This window comes from Erythrolamprus reginae, unplaced genomic scaffold (assembly GCF_031021105.1).
Source record: "Erythrolamprus reginae isolate rEryReg1 unplaced genomic scaffold, rEryReg1.hap1 H_8, whole genome shotgun sequence".
NCBI classification, from domain to species: Eukaryota; Metazoa; Chordata; class Lepidosauria; order Squamata; family Dipsadidae; genus Erythrolamprus; species Erythrolamprus reginae.
In genome coordinates this window covers 971,601-992,076 of record NW_027248536.1, presented here as the reverse complement: position 1 = coordinate 992,076, position 20,476 = coordinate 971,601, and the positions used below count along the sequence as shown (strand labels likewise).

Here is a 20,476-nt window from a genome sequence, read left to right as displayed (position 1 = left end):
GCATTCTTTTGCTCTCAGCAATACAGCATTCCTTCAGTCTTCGTGATTAAAGCTTTCTAGCGGGGAAAAGTAGCCGGTTATAAACGAATGAACGATTCCAGCCAGACTTCACACATGCAGCTATCGAAATGCTCCTCTTGAATAGATTCTGGGGGTGATCGACCTGGAAACCCTCCAGCACAATCCCCCACCCCAGAAATAAATCGTAACGGATTTATGACGTAATTCGGATAAAGTTATGATCCGCGAGGCGTCACTTTTTCTCCAGTTTGGGGCGTCGCCGCCCTGTCTTCTAAATCAGGGGTCTCCAACCTTGGCCACTTTAAGACTTGTGGACTACAACTCCCAGAATTAAGAATTAAGACTTGTGGACTTCAACTCCCAGCTTTGCTGGCTGAGGAATTCTGGGAGTTGAAGTCCACAAGTTTTAAAGTGGCCAAGGTTGGAGACCCCTGTTCTAAATTACCTTGCACTCACTTTTGCTTTCGTCTTCTCGGAAAGAACGGTGTTGATGCCTTTTCTCAAGAGAAGGTTCCTAATGCTGAGTCGCTCCGAGGCAGAAATAAAAGAACTGCAGCAAAATGGAAGGTACCAAATATAATTAAAATATAACTGCCCCGAAATATAAGCAACTCAACTTGCTCGGAAATTATCTCCCGAATTTTCCTTAACACGTTTACTCTTTATAAACTTTTGTTTTTGCAGAAAACAATGTAACGTTGAGCACCGACATTCTGCTCCGGCTACTAGCACGACGGTGATTGGATGGTTTAGTTGAAACTGTTTGGAATTTTTAAATTTTGGGTTTTATGTTTGAGTCTCATGAATTTATATTTTGTATCCACTTTTACCTTTAAGCCTCCCTGGGTCCGCTTGGAGAAAGGCGGCCTAGAAATCCAAACAAACAAATAAATAAAAACCAATCCAAATTGCACCGGGAAGGGCCACCTGGCGAAGGTGAAAGTGACTTTACTTTCGAGTAAACCTGTGAAAGGTGAGGCTGTACAGAAGCAGCTGCTGGATTCCGGGTCCCTTTCTTTAGCTCTGAAATAAGGCGGCGGAGCGAGGAAAGGCCGCTTTCCTTACCAGAACAAACCGACACCACCGTCTCCTAGAGAAGGGGGCTCAAACTTGCAGCCCCTTTCCCTCGTCCGCATTCCTAACGGCGAAGAAAGCGGGGGCTGGCTGCCCACTTCAAAGCAAGGCGAGCCCCAGGCGCAAGCTTCCCTCCCCCGCCTCTAGGGACGACACGCCCTGAAGCGGCCCCTCCCCGCTTGGATGCGTCCCAGCCTGCCTCGGCGGGAAGAGGCGCCCCAGCGCTCCCTTGGCCGTTCGCCTGGCCTCAAAGCGGCTCCGCTGCCAGAGGTGCCGGTGCCAGCTCCAATTAACAGGGAACAATTAAAAACAGCTCGGCTTCCTTCTCCCCTGCCCCTTCTCCTCCCCCCCCCCCGCCTGAGAGCACTCTGTCCCTCAGCACTGGGGGGGGGGGGTGTTTCTTCAGACAAAGCCTTCAACTGGTTACGGGATTAACCCATTTTCTGGGTTGGCGCAGGACCTCCGGCTTTAAAAGGGGGGGGGCAAAGAGCGAGGTTTGCGCAGCCCCCGAAAAACCCAACCCCTCCGAGCCTGCCGTGTGGCAGATGGGAAGACAGCCGCCAGGCCTTAAGACCAGTGTCTGGACTTCAACTCCCAGAATTCCCCAACCGGCATTTGTTGGCTGAGGAATTCTGGGAGTTGAAGTCCAGACACCTTCAAGTCATCTAAGGTAAGGAAACACGGCCTTGCTTAGACCGGCTCCTGTTATCCAGACAGCCGAGCGATGTTCTAAGCTAAGGCGCGTCTCAGACCTGCCTAACCCGGCACTAAAAGAGAGGAGCCCGAGAGAAAGGAGGAAATAGTCCAGGAGCCTCGGACTTTCCCGTTTTTCGAAAAGGAACCTCGCTTCTGGCTATTATTTCCTGCACGAGGTTCTGATCCAAAACAACCAGTTCTGACTTTCTCGCCCTGGGCTCCCTCCCCGCCTTTTCAGAAAGTTCAAATTCTTTCGGAGCATTAGATGTAAAAAACATTGTATCCTTTTGGAGCAGGCCGAGTTGCCCGCGGGTTAAGAGAACCGAACAGAGCCCACTTTGGACAAAAGCCTTCGATGCGCTTCACGAAGGGGGGAGGTCCCTTTGGTTCTCGGCAATCTTCCGGACCTCTCGGAACCAGAGGCCTCGGTTCTGAAAAAAGATGCTTTCGCAACAATAGCGCGCGGGGAGGGGGGGGAAACCCGCTCACTTTTCCTTGAGCTTAAGCGCCTAGAAATTCATTGGGGTTAACTGTAGAGTACCAGATTGTGCTGGTGGTTTCTAACTTGAACGAATTGCAACTCTGCTTAAATATAGGGCGGTCGCGATTCTCATCCCAATTAGCATTTCAACTTTTTTTATAGAGAGAGTGCCATACTAGCAATCGCGTGGTCGGGACAAATGGATTCTAAGGAACCATTGTTAGATTTGCATTTTAAGCAAATTGTAAAGCAAAATAAATAAATAAATAAATTCTGATCTAAGAGGTCCCCAGATGCAACAGCACGCTATCAAAAAAACGCCCACTAAAGTCTAAAGAAACGCCTTATTTTTCAGCAACTTTGTCATTAGTAGAGAAGGCACATCAGACTGTCCTAACTTGCAAAGTTGTTTTAACTTTACACGCATAACTTTTTTTAACTTTTTACTTTACAGGCATAGAGAGATGTACCTTGTATATTTATAAGTAAAATATCTAAAGCATATTTTCTGCCTTCATTCTACTTGCCTGGAAATATCTTTATTATAAAATAGATCAAACTCTATATATGCAAAGTAGGAAGATGTTGCTAAGGAAAGAAAGGAAAAGAAATACATTTTTTTTGTATTCCAAATTTCCTAAAGAATTTTTTTCAAATATAAAACTGAGACAAGAAGTTTTAACAGGCAATATTTATCTAAAATATAATTTGAATTCAGGTTGCAATCCTAAATATACTGGAAGGATTCACATATTCCCCTAAATTATTATTATTATTATTATTATTATTATTATTATTATTATTATTATTATTATTTATTAGATCACCATTTTGATCTAATAAACAGTATAAGATTGGCCCTGTACTCATTTTATATTTCCATGTGTTCCTGAATGAAGGAAATTTCATTGAGAAAACCTTCCCTCCCCTTTCTCTCTCTCCTTTCTTCTCCCTCCTCCCCCTCTCTCCTGTATATAAGCTATATTTCCATTAACCTTAATGGAACTTTCTTCTCTGCAATGTATACTCCTATTCTTCAAATAGCATGTTTCATTTCTGGCTGATTTTACAGACAATATGTTCTTTTTCTTCCTTCAATTGAATAGCCTCTTCCCAACAGTAATTTCTGCCAAGATATTTGTTAAATGTTAAAGTAAAAAGATCATTTGGGTGAGAGCTGAGAAACGCCGAAATGATCTAATAAAAATCCTGCTCTGCAGTTCACAAACTGGGTTGCAAGGGAAAAACCAACTGGTGTCTGCCATCCTTCAGGAGAAAAAGCAAGCATGACTCTCAGTATACGTTTAAGATCCCTGACGGTTCTCTTAAAGAGGATTATCCTACAACCCACCTGAACTGTAGCTGACCAGATCAACACCCAGAGCTGGGCTCTTCCTTTTCCTAGGCCGCCCTTTCTGGACTGTACCGGTGCCATTGAAGTAAGGCAGGGCCAGGCCGCCACCCTTGGCTGCCAGCTCGGTGTAGCTGAGTGACGCCGGTGGGTAGGAGGCTGGGTCGGTGCCCTGGAGCAGGCTCTCAAAATGTGCCCGGCAATAGACCACGTTGTCCTTCATGCCAAAATGGTCGCCTGTCGTCAATGTCTTGTTGCACGTGGTGCAGGTAAAGCAGCTGAGGTGGTAGACCGAGTCCCGGGCCCGCATCACCATCTCCGAAGCAGAGATGCCCAGGTGGCAGCGGGCACAACGCTGCACGGAGAACCTTCTGGGAAAAGAGCACATGAGTTAGTGGAGACCGACCAAGAGCATCCGGGTCCCAGCACTTCAGCCCCTCAGGCCTCATTGACTAAGGGTGAAGGTTAATTGAGTCTGATTGAGCTCAAACCAGTTTGGGCCAAGGAAAAATAACATAGCAATTACAGATCTGGTAAGGGTGGCATAATTAGCTCGCAAAGCATCTGAGCCTGCACTACTCTTTAAATGGCCTTCTGAATAAGTTCTATCTCTAAACTCCAATTTCATACAGTTCAAACAAGGAAGGCTGTTTAAAGTTGGGCAGTCAAGGGGTATAGGCATTTCGTAAAAGAGAGGTGGGCATCCAGTTTGATGTAGTGGCTAAGGTGCCAGGCCAGAAATCAGGAGACCCTGAGTTCTAGTCCCACTTTAGGCCCAAAGCCAGCTGGGTAACCTTGACTCTCACTAGGAAGAAGGCAACAGGCAAAACAGTTTCCAAAATTTTTGCCAAGAAAGCTGCAAGAACTTCTTCAGGCAGCCAGAACTCAAACGGACCAAAAAAAAAAGAAGAGAGGATAAGAACAAGATGCCCCTTGGATTTAAGTGCTGTGGCTGTTTCTTAAACTTTTAAATCATTTTCTTGTATATTCACAATCTAGACTAGACTAGAACTAGCAGAAGAAAATCACCATTAAACTGGACTCAACTATACCTTCTTTGTGAATTGATCCCGTTGAATTTTATGAAACTTACTTTTGAAATATGGTTAGGATAAACCCTATAAATCTCATTAATTTCCCCTGGGGGAAGACCTATTTTCTTGGGGTATCACATAGCCTCAATTTACCAGTTGGCCAAGCATATTGTGCACACCCATCCTGCATGGTTAATTGATGGTTCAGTTTGTCCTGTAAATACAGCCTGTTTGTACTCCACTAACCCAGAAAATTGGGTTAATAGAGTACTCCATAGTGGGTCTTGCACAGTTATTCCCACTTACCTGTTGAACTCAGCAGGACTACATTTGAATTTACAAGGATTAGGATTGTACTATTACAATTAAGGATAATTCCCTACTATATTTTCTTACTATAAGTAGGTGCCTTTTCCATTTACCGAAAAAATAATATAAGATGGCAACCTCCACTCCTACACAAACTGGTTTTTGTGTGTGTGTGTGGTGTTTATATGGTATATTTTGTAAAGCACTGGCATTTTATTAGGGAAATCAATTAATTAATTGCACAATTTTTAAGGCTGAACTACTCCAGAAATTAAAAACAAGTTAACATTTTACTGTGGTGGGATGGAGTTAGGATCTTGTATTTTTATGCTATGCCCACCAGATATAGTTTCCTCGGTCCATCAAACTTTCCTCTGTCCAACAAACAAACAAACAAATATCCTGCCCTGTTCTGATGGGGAAAGTTATATTTTGGTCACCTTTGCCTGGAAAAATCAGCATACCTAATAATTGAACCCACTGAGCTATTAAATCACAGAGTCCACGGAGAGGAGCGGTCTAATATTATTAAATTAATAAGTAAATAATAAATCAGTCCAGTCAGGTTTGCAGTGATGCTGGGTTGTTTTATAATAGAAGGCAGTGCTCAGAAGTGTCAGCTGGGTCCCCCAACTGTAGTATCCCGGAATAAATGAAGGAGGAGGGCAGAGATTCAAGCATACGAGTAAACTCAGCCTCACATTCTTCTCTGCACTCTCAAATGGACTACATAAAATATCCCTATTAGCTGTAGTTCCAAGTCTGCAGTATATGCTCTCTGTGTGCGCTCCGCTCCGGGATACTCTTTCTGGCTCAATATAACTAAGCTCCTTCGGGATTTCTCAGGTGGAGAGAGCATTCACCCGGCAAGCCCAGAAGCCAGAAAGAGGCAAAGCTCCTTTCCTGCAGCGTAAAATCAAAGGACACCAAAGAAAGAGGGCCTCTCTACCCACCGGCTTAGTGTTGGTCCCCTCCGGGCGAAAGGGGGCTGTGTACAGAGTTTGCTTCTTCCTCGAGTGTGGGATTTATTACCACAACAAGGACTTTGGCCTGGGGGTATGAAATATGGATCCTAAGCAAGCTCTACTACTCTGGCCCCAGATAAATGTTGGGAATCTTCTAACCATTTGCAGAGGAGCCCCATTCAAGTGAATAGCACTGTCACAAAACCCTTCTTTAGTAAGGATTCTATGAAATTAAAATTGAACAGTAATTCAAAGTCACTCTTTGGTTGTTTGAAAAAAGCTAACACTGGAAATAAAACTTAAGGTGAAGTCTAAGTTTAAGAACTTATCTTTTTGAAAATATCAGAAATAGAGCTAAAAACAAAGCATACCCGGTCTCCTTTCTTACTTTTAGTAGATATGTGATAAAATCGATAGCTCTAATCCACCCTTACTTGCAAATAGACCTAACAGACTTCAAGGGTATTTAGTGCTGGGTAAATAAGGAGCATGTCCCATTTTGTGGATATCTTAGAAATGTGGATATCTATTGATTTTTGTGAAATCAATAGGAATGGTTCCAAATCTGGTTCCAAGATTGAGGCTCTGCTGGAACAGAACAATAAAAATGGGAGATACTCATTACATTGTATGCTCAGAACGTTGGGAAGGGAGGCTGAAAAAAAATTGAATATATCCCTTTTAGCAGACAGGCTAGTCAAAGGGCAGTTTCTCATTAACAAGCAAAGTAGAGCAGGCTGCCCAGCGGGAGAGTTTCTATGCCAAGCCTTTCCTTCAAGCCCTAGTTCAAGAATGGGTAGATCAACAGCACTCCAACCACAACTCAGGAAAGAACACAGCAGGTGACCGCTGCGGAGAGGAGCTGCAGAGGACAGGGTAGGAAAATGACTTTTAACCTGGTTACTTAGTTAACCCTTTTTTCTGAATACATTGAAGTTCAAAATGGCCTGCACTTGTGTGCGCTATTCACCCAGCCTTTACTAACATTAACACTAATCTAGTTTAACAGGTTGTGCGAATCCCTCTGCTCATGCATTCCTGACCCGATTAAGCGAGCTGCATGAACACACAATCTGTAAGAGTTCACAGGTGCAATGCAAGTAAGAGGTCACTAGCGTTGCAGAGATGTTGCACTGATTCTTGGGGAGAGCATTTGGCAAGCGGCTTTCCCGGTGCCTTGACTTGCTTTAGCTGTTCTAAACAACTGGCTCTTCTTTATAAGAAGGGGGCATTTTGTAAAGTTCTATGGAGCAGAGGCGGCCTTGTTTGTCAGTTACTTCCCAGCAAGCAGTAAGTAAAAGGTTTGCATCCCTGCAGCCCAGTAGGGATCTCTGCCCTGGATTTGTTTCCCCCTATGCTTCTGGAGGTCTTTTCATAACGCATCCAATTCCAAGAGGAATGTGCACATGTTCAAATGGTCCCCCGTAGGCCAAGCACTTTAATCTAGACTTCTCTGGGAGGAAGTGGTGAGAAATGATGGGAGAAACAGATTTAGGACCTTATCTGGGACAGGATTTTAAATCACTTGGTGGTCTTCTTCCCTTGCTTCCAATAAAGACAATTGTTTGTTGGTTTTTCTGGTAGAGGCAATTCACACACACGCTTCCCCCTGGAACATGGGGAGGGAAGGGGGAGCACCTCTGTGAATTGCCTTTACCATAATTTCCAACAAGGCAATTGAGCCAATGCTGGATGTCATTTCTCTGTTTTCAGTGGGAGATAAGATCCTGATATTCCCTTATAGTGTTTAATTTACCACCCCCAAAAAGGGAGCAGTTAAGTGTCAAGGTCATCCACACCTGCAAATATGTATGAATGCTCCCTAGGAGATGTTTTTTCTCAGGAAAATTCGGAGCCAAGAGACGTCCACACAACTCAAATCATCCCATCTTATTCACCCCACCCACAAACCGTTTACCTGTAATAATCCTCCTTGCAGTAAATGCTGCCGTCCTTGGCAAAGCAGGTGAGTTCTGACTCCAAAGCCAGTTTACATTCACAGCACTTCAGGCAGCGGAGGTGCCACTGCTTGTCCACAGCCAATAAGTAGTAGCGGTCGGAGATTTTGCCCCCGCATCCTGCGCATAGGGCAGGCTTCTCGGGGCTCAGCGGAGGCATGTTCTGCAGAGGGAAGCAAACGTCAGCGGGTCGGGCAAAATCTTACAAGCTCAACATCTAATTCAGCTTTAAAAAAAAAAAATCAATACCAGATATATTTTCAATCAAAATCAGAACGCATGTGTATCGGGCCTTAACTTACAACGCGATTCTTCCGACACAAACCTACTGGATTTCTGCGGTCTGTGCAGTATTTAGTGCCGCTTCTTTTCTGTGGAGACTTTCTAAAGAGACTAGGAATTATTTTTTCCGTCCCGTAGATTTTAACTGGCATTAACGTCATTCCATGTACCTGCGAAGTAAGTCTTGTTGAAGTTAATTGTATGTAGTTAGATATAGTTAAGTTTCAGCTTTTTTACTGCATAATAAATCTGGATCCGCTCTAACGGCTGGATTTATCCAACATTAAGCTCTCTCGCTCACTGAATACACCACAATTGTTCGGGCTCACTCGTGTTTTCGTTGGTTGGGTTCACACAAGGCTGCTAAGTCTGATACTAAGGAGATGCGGTGGGTAAAGTTAAAATTTGTGGCTTATGGTGGCTTCCCAGGGGGAAAAAATCTTTTGCGGTGGAAGAAACTGACGAGATTTTCCCAAGCCTAAAACAGACTCGGGCAATCTCTCGCTTGCTTCTTCGCCTGCCTTTCACTCCCACACGTTGTATAGAGCGGCTTTTGCGAGAAGCCAGCGTTTTGACGCAGAAGATACCGATTGCTGGAGGGATAATCGTGGTCTGAATCCTGGGTCTGGATTTCAATGGCAGAGTTTATATTCTGCACGGAGAAGATATAACCCCCGGTTCCTTCGTCCCGGTGTAAAATTCCTTTCCCGGCCTTCGTGCAGCCAAGGTGTGAGCCCGGGAACAAGGCAGAAAGTCTAGCCAGGGCGAGCCCCGCTGCTTCTTCGCTTCTTGGAAGCGCAAAAGGCCGAGTTCTAGCTGATTCCTCTTCAAACCGCGCTTTGAGGATTTATATCCGAGAAAACAACCTCGGGACAGATTGAGATGTGATCTTGAAGCAGTGTGCTTGGGGGCGGCCGGGGGGAGAGCAGAGGGTCTAACTGCCTGAGCCATTCACTTTCATTTTCCTTGACCTAGGCTCAACTCCAGAACACATTTTGAAAAAAAGTGTTAGACTACTGAGGATAAGGAAAATGGAAAGGAAGCGTCGTTTCATCTCCCTTCCCCCTTCAGGACCTTGTTTACTTAAGGAGAAAAGGTGGGAGGAAATAATATAAGCCATATAAACTACCTAGATTTTTGGAATGACCACTAGGAAGATCAAGGGGTAGAAAGGTAATTCAAGCACGTGATGTGTTAAAACAGGTTGTAAGTTTGTTATATGGACTAATCTTTTTTTTTTTAAACCTTTTCCAGAATTTCTCTGAATTTAAGAGAGGAAAGAGGACGGTTTAATCCACTTGGGAAACAACTAAAATTTCCCCACAGATTAAAATATAAAGGCGTGAACCTACCAAGCATAAGGAATAGTGGCAGAACCACAAATGAAACCTATGTTTTTGGTTTCCTCTGCTTGTCTTCTTCATTATTTGGGTTTTTCTCCTCTCTCTCTTCCATAAAACATAAAGAAACTGAAATGATAACGAAACTGTTGCCTTAATGAATTTGGTTTCTGCTGTGCTTGGTCGGAGGAGACTCTAGTTCAAAGAATCATAACTATACAATAGACCCTTACTTGTATTCTTCATAAATGCAACGGAGATCCTGGGATTTCGGAGCAAAAGAAATAAAGCCTTGTTTACATACACACACACACTCCAAGTCCCTTTTCTTGCCGCTGGGGTTCATCGACTTAACTTATAGTTCTAATAAGAAACTGTTCTGATTTTCTGCTTAACGTTCAGAACGACTCCAATTATTGGGCATTTTAAAAGGGAAAAATAAATCTGAAGAATTGGAGGGAGTGGGTGGGAGCCTGTCTACTTAGCCTGGATTGTTTGTTCTGTTTTGTCGATTTGGCTCAGCCTCAGTTCTACTTTTTATAAGTTGTAGCCTTTAGAGCGAGCTAGAGAAGTGAAGCTGCGATAAACGTTTGTTTCTTTCAATACAAGAAGTTAGAATTTTTCAGCAGCCCCCGAATAATTGAAGTAAAATTGTTTAAAAGCCACCAAAACACATAATTCTCCCCTGTTGCACCTTTTTTAAAAAAAACAAATGATTTGGAATATAAAAGGCGCCGGAGTCGTTCCAAAAGGTACCGAACTTATTTGGGAGTAAATTTGGTAGCCTTCAAATCGTCTAAACAATTTCGTTCTGAAACCTGTTGGGTTTAGAGCCGCTTGCCCTTGAGAGCCCTTTCTTCTTAGAGGCTCTCCTTAAAAGCTTTCCTTCCAAACTTACTCAGAAAACAAACGACATTGAGCCTCGCGAGGTTTATTTCTCATTTCCTGAAATTGCCTTGAAAACGAGAGTTGTTTTCAAGATGGCAAGCTTACATTCTCGGCTAAGGCAAACTTTCCTGAACTTGCTTCCCAATCTTGATAGGGGCCGGGCTTGTGCAATTGGGTAAGACCGTAGACTCCAAACATCTTCAGCACTTTTCAAGACGAAAGTTAGCTGGAGAAAACTAGACGGGCGATCAGGGTGGGAGGGTGGCAAATGTACTCTAATCAGTTTCATTCGGAGCATCGCCTCCCTTTCCCTGGAGAATGTTTTTGGGTATCTTGCGCTGGCTCCTGTTCACCCGCCTGCGCGCACACACACACACCCAAAACACCCACACTTTTACAAAATACTGTAGATCGAAACTTGAAAGCCTGACCTTAAAAACTCAATAGAACTTATTCCTGAATAAAATATCTTTGCCACCGGGCTGTAATGGCTATCTCTGAGCTTATTTGTTGTCTTTTTTATATATAAGTAACCCAGATGCAAAGAAACAATTGTTATTTTAAAATAGGGGGTGGGGAGTGGTTAACATCTTTTTCAAAAGGACAAGTGGAAACTACTCTCTTGAAAAAGATACCTGGAAGTGAGACTTGAAGAACATCTCGCTGGGCGTTCTCATATACGCGCGCGCAAACAAGGCATTCCCGTGTCCCTGGGAGGTTCCAGTTACCTTACTTCTAGGATTGGGAGGGGACGCCTCTCTCTCTCTCTCTCTCTCTCTCTCTCTCTCTCTCTCTCTATCTATCTCTCTCTATCTCTTTCTTTCTTTCTCTCTCTCACTCACACACACAAAATCCACCCTTCCTCCATCTCTTCTGTGAAAACCCCCGACTTTTCCCGCCACTTCTTACCGCTTCCCGGCCATTCATCTGCCCCGCTTTAGCCAGGCGGGATTCGGTCTTGGTCCGCCTCTCCATCTCCTCCATGATCCCCTGGATGTGGCCTCCGGAGATGCCGTGGAAAAGCATGGCTGGGGAACGGAAGGGACACGCGTTTCCTTCGACTCGGCACCCCACTATTTCCATATACAGGCCCCAGAGTCTTCGTTTAGAGCATCCGAATCGCCGGGCGACGGGACAAGCCCGCAGGAGAAGCTTCGTGGCTCCGGAGAGAAGGCAGGTAGCAGCCGAAAACTGGAGGGAGGTTGCCGAGCGGCGGCTGGCGGGAATGATCTTGGGGAGGGGGTCTTTTCCCCCGCCTGACCGGTGCAAAAGACTGGGCTCCTTTCTGAAGAAAGGGCAGGCAAGGAACGGGACGGACCCAAGGGTAAGAGGGGAAGAAGGGGAAACGGGGAGGGGGGAGAGAAAGAAAGAGAACGCAGACACGAAGTTGAGGCTTTGAGCAAACTGAGACAACAACAACAACAACGAAAAAAAACCGGTTCACGCAAAAAAGGGGGGGAGGGGATGGTGGGGGAGGTTAAAAGACAAAGAAAAGCCAAACAAGATAGGGAAATGAGTTGGATGGGAGCAGGTTAAAGCAGAGATCTCCGTTTGCTAGAAAGTTCCCGTTGCTTTTGCTTGGATGTGGGACTGCTGCTTACTGGAGCTCTGTCCAATTTGTTGGAGACAGAAGCCAACCCAGTTTGGATAATTCAGGAGGAGGAGTCCTCACCCAAGAGCTGCCACCAGCCCCCTGCTCCTCCTCCTCCTGCTCTACAGACAACAAAGAGCTGTCAAACTTCACCAGCCCCCACTGTGATGGGCAAGCAGTGACAAATATTCCGGAGAAGTGGGTGGGAGAAGGGTTTGGACCCCTTCTTTCTATCAACGGTAGGGAGGAGATAAGAGGCAACTCCCGGGGATCTTTCAGAGAGGGGGGGTCTAGACTGTGCTCCTGTGCCCCATCCGCCCATTCTTCAGCTTCTCCCACACATCCCCACCCCCCTGGCATACAGGCCTCAAGTTCAAATAATTTTTAATAATGAAAAAGGGTGGGGGAGAGATATAGGCAAGGCGGATCTTTGAATGGAACTTGGTTGGAAAGCTGTCCCTGACCGAAGGGAGTGGAACGGGATGGACAGATAAGAAGAGGTCGGGGAAAATGTAAACTAGACTAAGACACGCAATGCCTTAAATTCCAGCAGAAGGCTTAAATTATAGGCAAAGCTTTTAATTCTACACTTGCTGAAGTTAAGAAAAAGCGAATGCTCTTTTGTATTAATATTTTATTTTAAAGTGTCAATTCTTTTTTTTAGTTCTAATTTAGTTCTTATGACAAAGAATTCCACCTAAGAAGCAAGAATAAGAGAAAACAGCAGTTACAGTCATTTTGGCAGAACCCTTTGCAGGTGGACTAGGATGGCCTTCTCTTTTCTTTTAGGGAGAAATATCCTCTAAAATCTCCTTGTTTAATTGATTTTAGCCAGCTCCAAAAAAGAACCCAGCAAACAGATTTGAAAATGCTAGGACAATGGAAGAAGGAACTAATTGAAGAAAGTTAACCGAGAGCAAAGAAAGATACAGACTATCAGGTTTGGGGTGTCCACAAAGATAGGTGGGATTTAGGTAGGGGGTGCTTTGCTGCAGTTCGTGATCTCTTGTGGTTGAGAAGGGCCTGCTCATTGGATGAGTTGAGTGAATGATTCTGATACTAAACTTGAGAATGACAAGGTGTTGATCTCCAGGGGGCATAGATTTTTTTGGGTGTGTGTGTTAAGAGATTCTCTTTCCCTTTTGATTTTTTTTGTGAGGTTTTTAGAAATTCCTTTGAGGCTTGGGCCAACACACCATCTTCTTGGATGGAATCCAGATTTTTGAAATCACCATCCCAGGAAACAAGACGATTGGCCACCCACCTGCATTTTTTTCATGGCTATTTTCTCTGCTCAAGGACAGGAGACGGAACTTTTCTTTCCTTGCTTTTTAAAAAAATTAATTTTAACTTAGGGATGTAGGAAAAGAAGATCCTTTATGAACCTGTCCATCACACATCCAAATACCAGAGCAACGGAGAGTCAGGGAAAGTGTTCTTTGAGTCTCGATAAATATCTCTTTTTTCATTTAAGGAGAGCTGCAGGAGAGTTCCAGAGAACAGAGAAATCCAAACCAGTGAAATAAGCCTGTAAGTGTGCACATACTTGTGTCACTTCCCTTTTCTTTCTTTTTATTGGAACTCAAAGCCCAGGACAGCAGGACTGTCTGCTGATGTTAATTCAGATTAGCCTGAGAAATTTAAAAAGCACTCCAGAGGAAGACAGTAGCAAATAACTTCCTTATTGTTCCTTTAGTAGCTTTGCCCATGAAGTCATTAAAAATCTCAAAGAAAACTTGAGTTGACTTCATGCAACCAAGAGATAAACGTTGAGTTGGGAGGAAAAGGAATCCCCAAAAAATATTCTAAGAAGTACTGTACTGTGGGAAAAATTAAGAATACAGACCAGATCCTTTGTCCACCATCTACATCAATATCTCCCCCCAAAATGAATGGTCAAGAAGCAGTCAGCTGTAAGAATGAAATGGTGAAAGGGACATGGCTGGGCTTCTCTTGAACTCCAAACAGAATTTCCACTGATTTGAATAGAGCAAAAATTGCCATCCAGCAGAGCACCACTGCAGGAAAGTTGGGTAACTGGGCTTAATTATCTTAACTCCCACCCCCCAATTAAATGTCAGAGGTTGTGTTGTAGGGCTTGCTTACTCCTAGTTAGCTTTACCATGGGTGACTGAATTAATTCAATGTTCAGGCTTCTGTGTGTATTCTGAATCATAAACAGGCTGGGATAAAAATGTGCTTGGCTTGCATGAAATTACTTAATTGTTTTCAACAACCCAGAGCTGCTCTATTTTGGCCCCTTCTTGTACATTTTGCTCAGCGGGATTCTGGACTTCTGCCCCAAAGTCCTACCCTGGCAAGTCTACACAGTAATGGACTCTAATTGTGTCCAAATAAATGTGCTTACTAAAGCGACCTTACCTTATCACCTTGCTCAAAAATGAGATGAGGTTAATTTTAGTGCCTGCTAATTTTTAAGACCAATGTGCTCGATGAGAATTAATGGGGTTCAATATAACTATGGTGAACTATGGTAGGTGCAATCTTATCAGAGCGCAGTTCTGTTCTTGACTGCTCTGGAGTAAGCCCAACTTATTTTTATGACTTCCATTCCCAGATAATTGGGTGAAGTGGTCTACAGTTATATATGCCTGACTCTGTACATACAAGTAAGCTTTAGTGTTTTAAGTCAGCTTATTTTTTTAGTGATCTTGGGGGAGAGTTGGGTCAACACCTGGCAGCTCAGTAGAAGAAAGGGCAGAGGCCAGGAAAGACAAAAGTGCAGCCTTCTGTCGCCTCTTGCCCTCCAGTTTTTCTGAGCTACTGGTCGGTGGCTATTGGGTCACTGACTACTGGACTAGCGGTGATGGAATAGTAGACCAAGCCAGCTGGAAGATTCCAGGCTGGGAAGCCAGGTTAGAACTTGGATAGAACATAAAGAGACTTTTAAATTTTGAGCTGAAGTATAAAGCTAGGTCAAGCAAAATTTAAGAGTTAGACAAGCCACATCTTTTATTTCTATTATTTAGACACATCCCTTGCTTGCATAATAAAAAGTAAAATCGAACTTAAAGTATTGAAGGAATTTTGTTCCGAAATGGAATTAACGGCTCAGTCAGTTTACTAATTTTTATTATTATTATTATTGTACACCAAAAGATTCCTTTCTGTCAATATTAATTGTATGGTGCATGCAAGGGCAGTCCGGATTGACCACCGTTGGAAACCAGATTCTTAACTGAATCTGTACTCAATATTTCTTTACCCCCATGAGTAATGTTCCTCTGCCCATCTGAACATGGAGAGAAAGTAGCCCAAGGAACACAAACCGAATACTTATTTTGATGCTTAAACCTTAATGGAAGTAGGAAAAAAGCAGTCCCATTCCCGAACTTCTACTGAAACCAACATCCCATTTGAATATCTGGGTCCTGACCAGTGTTCCCTCTAATTTTTTTTGGGGGGGGGGGCGGAAAAGTATAGTGTCTGAGTGGCAGTCCCTTCGGGACTGGGCAGCACAGAAATAATAAATAAATAAACAAACAAACAAACAAACAAACAAATAAAAAACCCACCCTGTTTTGCCTCAGAGAATTTCAAAATAAAATACTGTACTGTGTGTCTATAACAGTGAGCTCATAATAGGGCAACTCTATCAATATCAAAATGCCACTTAAATAGTTGAGCTAGTTTCAAACTAGATTTTGATTTTTTTTCTCTCTTCCTTACTCCCATTCTTTTTCTTTCTCTTTTCCTTCCTCTCTTTTTTCTATCTGTTTCTCTCTCTTCCTCTCTTCCTCTCTCTCTCCTTCCCTCTCACTCTTTCCCTCTCGGCTTCTGGGCAGGTTTGGAAAACTCTGAGTTGATGATGATTTTTAAGTGAGCTATTGCTCACTGCTCAGCTTAGAGGGAACTATGGTCCTGACTAGCAAATGTGCTGATGTGAACGAAGGGCAACCAAAAACCTGGATTAAACTAATTGTCTGCCCTTGTGCTAATCACTTCTCATCTAATCTTTTTTTCTATCCTCCCTCTCCTTTCCCTTGGGAAGATTTAGCCCAATGGGTACCTCTCTTCATAAGGGAATCCATCGTTTTCAACTCCTGCAGTCTCTGCCTGCGAGGCAAATAATCAGGAAAGGGGGTGCCCTGAAAGACCTCAAACCCCACGAGAAGAAATGTGCAGGATCAGAGGAAAGGCCTCACTAGCTGTTCATACAAAGGCCAAAAGGCCCCACACTGAGAGCATTAGTGGCCAGAGCCTGTTCGCCTTCGGTATAGCCAATTAAACGCCAGTAATGGAAGATGGTCCCCTATCAATACCAGTTGTCACTTATCCAAACTTGGCAGTGTCATCAGGGCAAAACCTTAGGACAAAAATGTGAGCCCCCACCCTTTCCAGGGAAAGCTGTAGGAGGCTCCCTAATGAAACAGACTGGGAGAAATGAGAGAAAGTAAAGGGCATTCACTGTAGCTTTGCTTGCACAACATGCTTACTTGATTAAGCATGTTGTGCAAGCAAAGAACATATGCGGTACAACATGCTTACCTGATTTAGTGATAAAGGGTTAGCCAGCTGTATACAATGAGCTGTATTGGCTACATTGAACCATGCTCCGAGCAAGAGGGCTCAGTTCACTCAACACACCTAACGAAGTATGGCTCAGGCAAGAGTAGCAACTCTTTCTTTTAACTGACTAAGCATCTTGTATGACTGTGGACTACATCCCTGTAAATAGGTCTTGCAAAGTTTGTGAATAACCAGATTCTAAATTCGTTCTAATGGATTCCTTCTCTAGATGCCTTGTGCCCCACCCCCACAATAGGAACCCGGAATATCTCTTTCTTCTTTCCTCTTTGCGTCTCTTTTCCCCTCCCTGCACACACGCACCCGAAAAAGAAGAAACGTGTTAAAGTAAAATGAATACAATGCCAAGAGCAGAAGGAAACCCTTTCAAGAAACACCGTCTGCTTTAAAGGGGATTATGGGATCCCTTTGTCTGGATCGTGCTGCAAATGTTGGCCGAGAATGGGGGACAAAAGCATTCAACTCTCGTATTTTCTCCAGAACACAACAGGCTTCTCCCTTAATGTAATATTCACTTGGAACGGAATATACATATTTCGCTATATTGAATAACCATGACACAACAACTTTTTTCTGGGACCTCTGGTGTATTCAGCCTTCCTGGCAGGGCCGCTGTGAACATTAGGATAAGACCGGAATGCTTATAGTCACTTCCACTTTGGACATTTTGAGTGCTGGCCATTCCCGGGGAGCCTCTGGTGCACAGAACGTGCGCAGGAAGGAGCAGAGGGCTGCCTAACCTCATGGAGCCGATTAGGAGGGGACCATTAGTATGAGTTGTCGGGCTGTCCGCAGGTAAAGCGCTGAGGGGACCCTGCCAAAACTTTCCTGCCCCAGTGCGGAGTTTCCAACTGCCTTGGTTGCCAGCTAAAGGCAACCCTCCATTGTTCACCTTGCCTGTTCTCTAAACACTTTCTTTCTCCATGTCCAGGGGTGACATGATAGCAATATTCCAATACTTGAGAGGATGCCACAGAGAGGAGGGGGTCAGACTGTTCTCTATGGCACCAGAAAGCTAAACAAGGAATAATGGATGGAAGCTGACCAAGGAGATTCAACCTGGAAATGGGGGAAACTTTCTGACAGTGGGAGCGATCAACCAATGGAACAGCTTGCCGGAGGAGGTTGTGGGAGCCCCCCACTTGCCACCTTCAAGGGGAGACTGGATTGCCATCTCTCTCGAATGGTGTAGGAACTCCTGCTTGAGAGGGGGGTTGGACTAGATGACCTACAAGGTCCCTTCCAACTCTAATAATAAAACTAAAAAATCTAAAATCTCCCCACCCCACCCCATATTGCTCCCCCCCTTGGGAAGAAGGGGGAGATAAATGGGGCAAAGAAGCAGCCTGTGAAGAAAATTGGTTCAAATGCCCCCCTCCCCTCTCTCTGTGTAGACAAGAAACAGAAAAGGGTTGCATAAAAGGGAAACCAAAGACCGATGAGAAGGCCTTCTCTCCCCTTCGAAGGAGCAAAGAGAGGCAAAAGACAGGTGAATGTCCAAAGGACGAATCTCTTACAGGAAACCCGGCTTCCCTGGTCCCCATAGACACAAAGGGCCAGTGATTGCAATTATTCACAGACGGGGAAGGATGGAGACTTAAAAAAAAGAAGAAGAAGAAGGTCCAAATCAAGGGTTCTACAAAAAAGGGTTCTATTAAAATGGTGAAATATGGCACAGGGTGATCAAGGGGTGCTTTCAAACGTCCCAGTTGGGAAGTTAGAGCACAGCAGGCATCTCGGCTGGTGGTACAACGCCTCGCTGCCCTTGATCGGACTTCCAAAGTTAGTAGACTGGTCAGGTTTGGGGGATCCGAAATCTCCAGAGTTGTAGGAGAAATCGGTAGAGATAGGAGAACAGCTTAAAAGAATACCGTTGCCCAAGAACGTGGCGCGGAGGTCTCTGCGAAGTTGAGTTCGGCAGGAAAAAGACTTTACATAAAGGCGGGGGATTTGGGGGGGGGGATAAATTGTCCTTCCAGGCGGGACGAGGAGGTCGCAACAGCTTGCCAAGGGGCAAATCCCTAGACGGATGACAGCTCGGGGGCACCGGACGGTGAGCCTCGCAGCGAGCGTCGGAACAAAACACTTGGAAGCGAGCCGTGGGGGCGGGGAGTGGGGGGGGGGGGAGAAACCGCGTTTTGGCAGAAGCAAGAAATTTGCTCCGAGTGGACAGGCAGACAGACAGACCCGCACGCACACAGATCTGGGAGATTATCGGGAAGACAAAGGGGCTGAGCCGCAGGCGGATCCAGCAGCTTGATTTTGCTCTAGGAAAGATAGATAGATAGATAGATAGATAGATAGATAGATAGATAGATAGATAGATAGATAGATAGATAGATAGATAGATAGATAGATAGATAGATAGATAGATTAGACAGACAGACAGACAGACAGACAGACAGACAGACAGACAGACAGACAGACAGACAGACAGCGGCTTAAGACCGCCGCCCCACCCCCACCCCCAAAAAAAACAGGAGTAGAGGAAAGGCGAGAGAATATTTTACCTCATACTCTTCCTCCCTTACTCATGTTCTTTACATGCGGGGCTGGATCCGGTCCAAGTCTCCCTTTCACTACCCGCATCTGAGGCAACGGCTTGGCTTTGGCCCTTTTCTCTTTATTTGAAATGGCAATTGTGAGAAAATCTGTGTGCGCGAACTCCAGCCGGGCAGGCAAAGGGCTGGACCGGAGCGGTTCGTCCCTAGCTGTTCTTTGCAGGGTCCAATTCCATGTTTCCTTTCTCCCCTGCTCTAGTCTTACCGGCTTCTCGACTTTTCCATTCACTGGACGGAACCCGCTTGAAGGCCTCGAGAGAAGGCCCTGAGAAGTCCCCCTCTTCTCCCTCGGCCCCTGGCGCTCGCCCAATTGGCGCTCTAAAGCGGGAAACTCACTCCAGGTGTCGTTAGTAGGAAGAGCCCGGAATTTGCCTTCCCGGAATGAGGTCCGGCTTTCCTCCCAATGGGCCTAGTTTGGCTGACCCAAAACTTATTATTATTATTTTTAAGAGCCTCGTCCGCACCCGTTATTTTAAACCAAAGGGGGTTTAAAAGCCCCAGAAGTCCTGAAGGGGAGAGCGCTGTGCTTTGAGAATATTTTACCTCACACCGGAGGAAAGGCGGGAATGTTTTACCTCACGCGGTTCCTTTCGCTCTCGCGCGCTTTTAACAGGCGGAGCAGGAGGCGGCTCAAGCCTCTCCTTTTACCACCCGCCTCTGAGGAGATCTTAAGGGATTCTGAGGGATTCAGCCCGGCATTTTCCCGCCCTCCCCCCACCTTTCGCTAACTTTCCCTCCTCGGCTTTGACGAAAAAACCCGCCCTTTTGGCGGAGGCCCAGGCTAGAACAGAGCTCATTCGAGAGAGCTAACCCCAAGCGGCCGAAAGAGAACCGTCCGCGGCTGCCAACTTCGGAAGCGCGGATGGGGGGGGGGGAGGAAGATGGTCTTCGTCCAAGTCTGGATCTGTGCCTTCCTGCCCCCGCCCTCCAACGCTGTTTCTCCCTCGCTCCCGGTGGCTTGGCAGCAAGGATGCGCCTGAGCTGAGGAGCGCCTGTTGCCAAACCGGAGGCGAAAGCCGGCAGCCCCCCCCCCCCGAGCGCGTCTCCAGCGCACCGCCCGCCAAAAGAATAGGGCTCGAGGAGGAAAAAATGGAGAAGGAAGCAAGAGAAAAGGGCGCAAGGAGAAAAAGTGGGGAAGAAGATACGAGTAAAGGGCTTAATGAGATAAAGTGGGGAAGATAAGAAGAGAAAAGGGCTTGAGGAGAATGGTGGAGGAAAGAAGAGAAAAGGGCTTGAGGAGAAGAGTGGGGAAGTAAAGAAAAGAGCTTGAGGAGAAGAGTGGAGAAGGAAAGAAGAGAAAAGAAATTGAGGAGAAGAGTGGAGAAGGAAAGGACTCAAGGAGAAAGGTGGGGGAGAAAAGAGCTTGAGAAGAGTGGG

The 20,476-nt window shown here is 45.2% G+C and overlaps 1 protein-coding gene across 3 annotated transcripts in view; it reads right to left on the bottom strand.

Annotated features, from left to right (window-relative positions):
- LOC139155884 (LIM/homeobox protein Lhx9) overlaps positions 1–11,730 on the bottom strand; it is a 37,404-nt gene extending 25,674 nt beyond the window's left edge. For 2 of the 3 annotated variants that reach the window (XM_070731231.1, XM_070731230.1), the window contains exons 1-3: positions 11,309–11,730; positions 7,850–8,052; positions 3,624–3,994 (exon numbers count right to left, since the gene is read on the bottom strand). In XM_070731231.1, the coding sequence (XP_070587332.1) occupies positions 3,624–3,994; positions 7,850–8,052; positions 11,309–11,482 (748 nt within the window). In that variant the 5' untranslated portion in view covers positions 11,483–11,730. The remainder of the gene's footprint in view (positions 1–3,623; positions 3,995–7,849; positions 8,053–11,308) is intronic. The other variant, XM_070731232.1, reaches the window with a different exon arrangement.
- Positions 11,731–20,476: the final 8,746 nt, after the last annotated feature.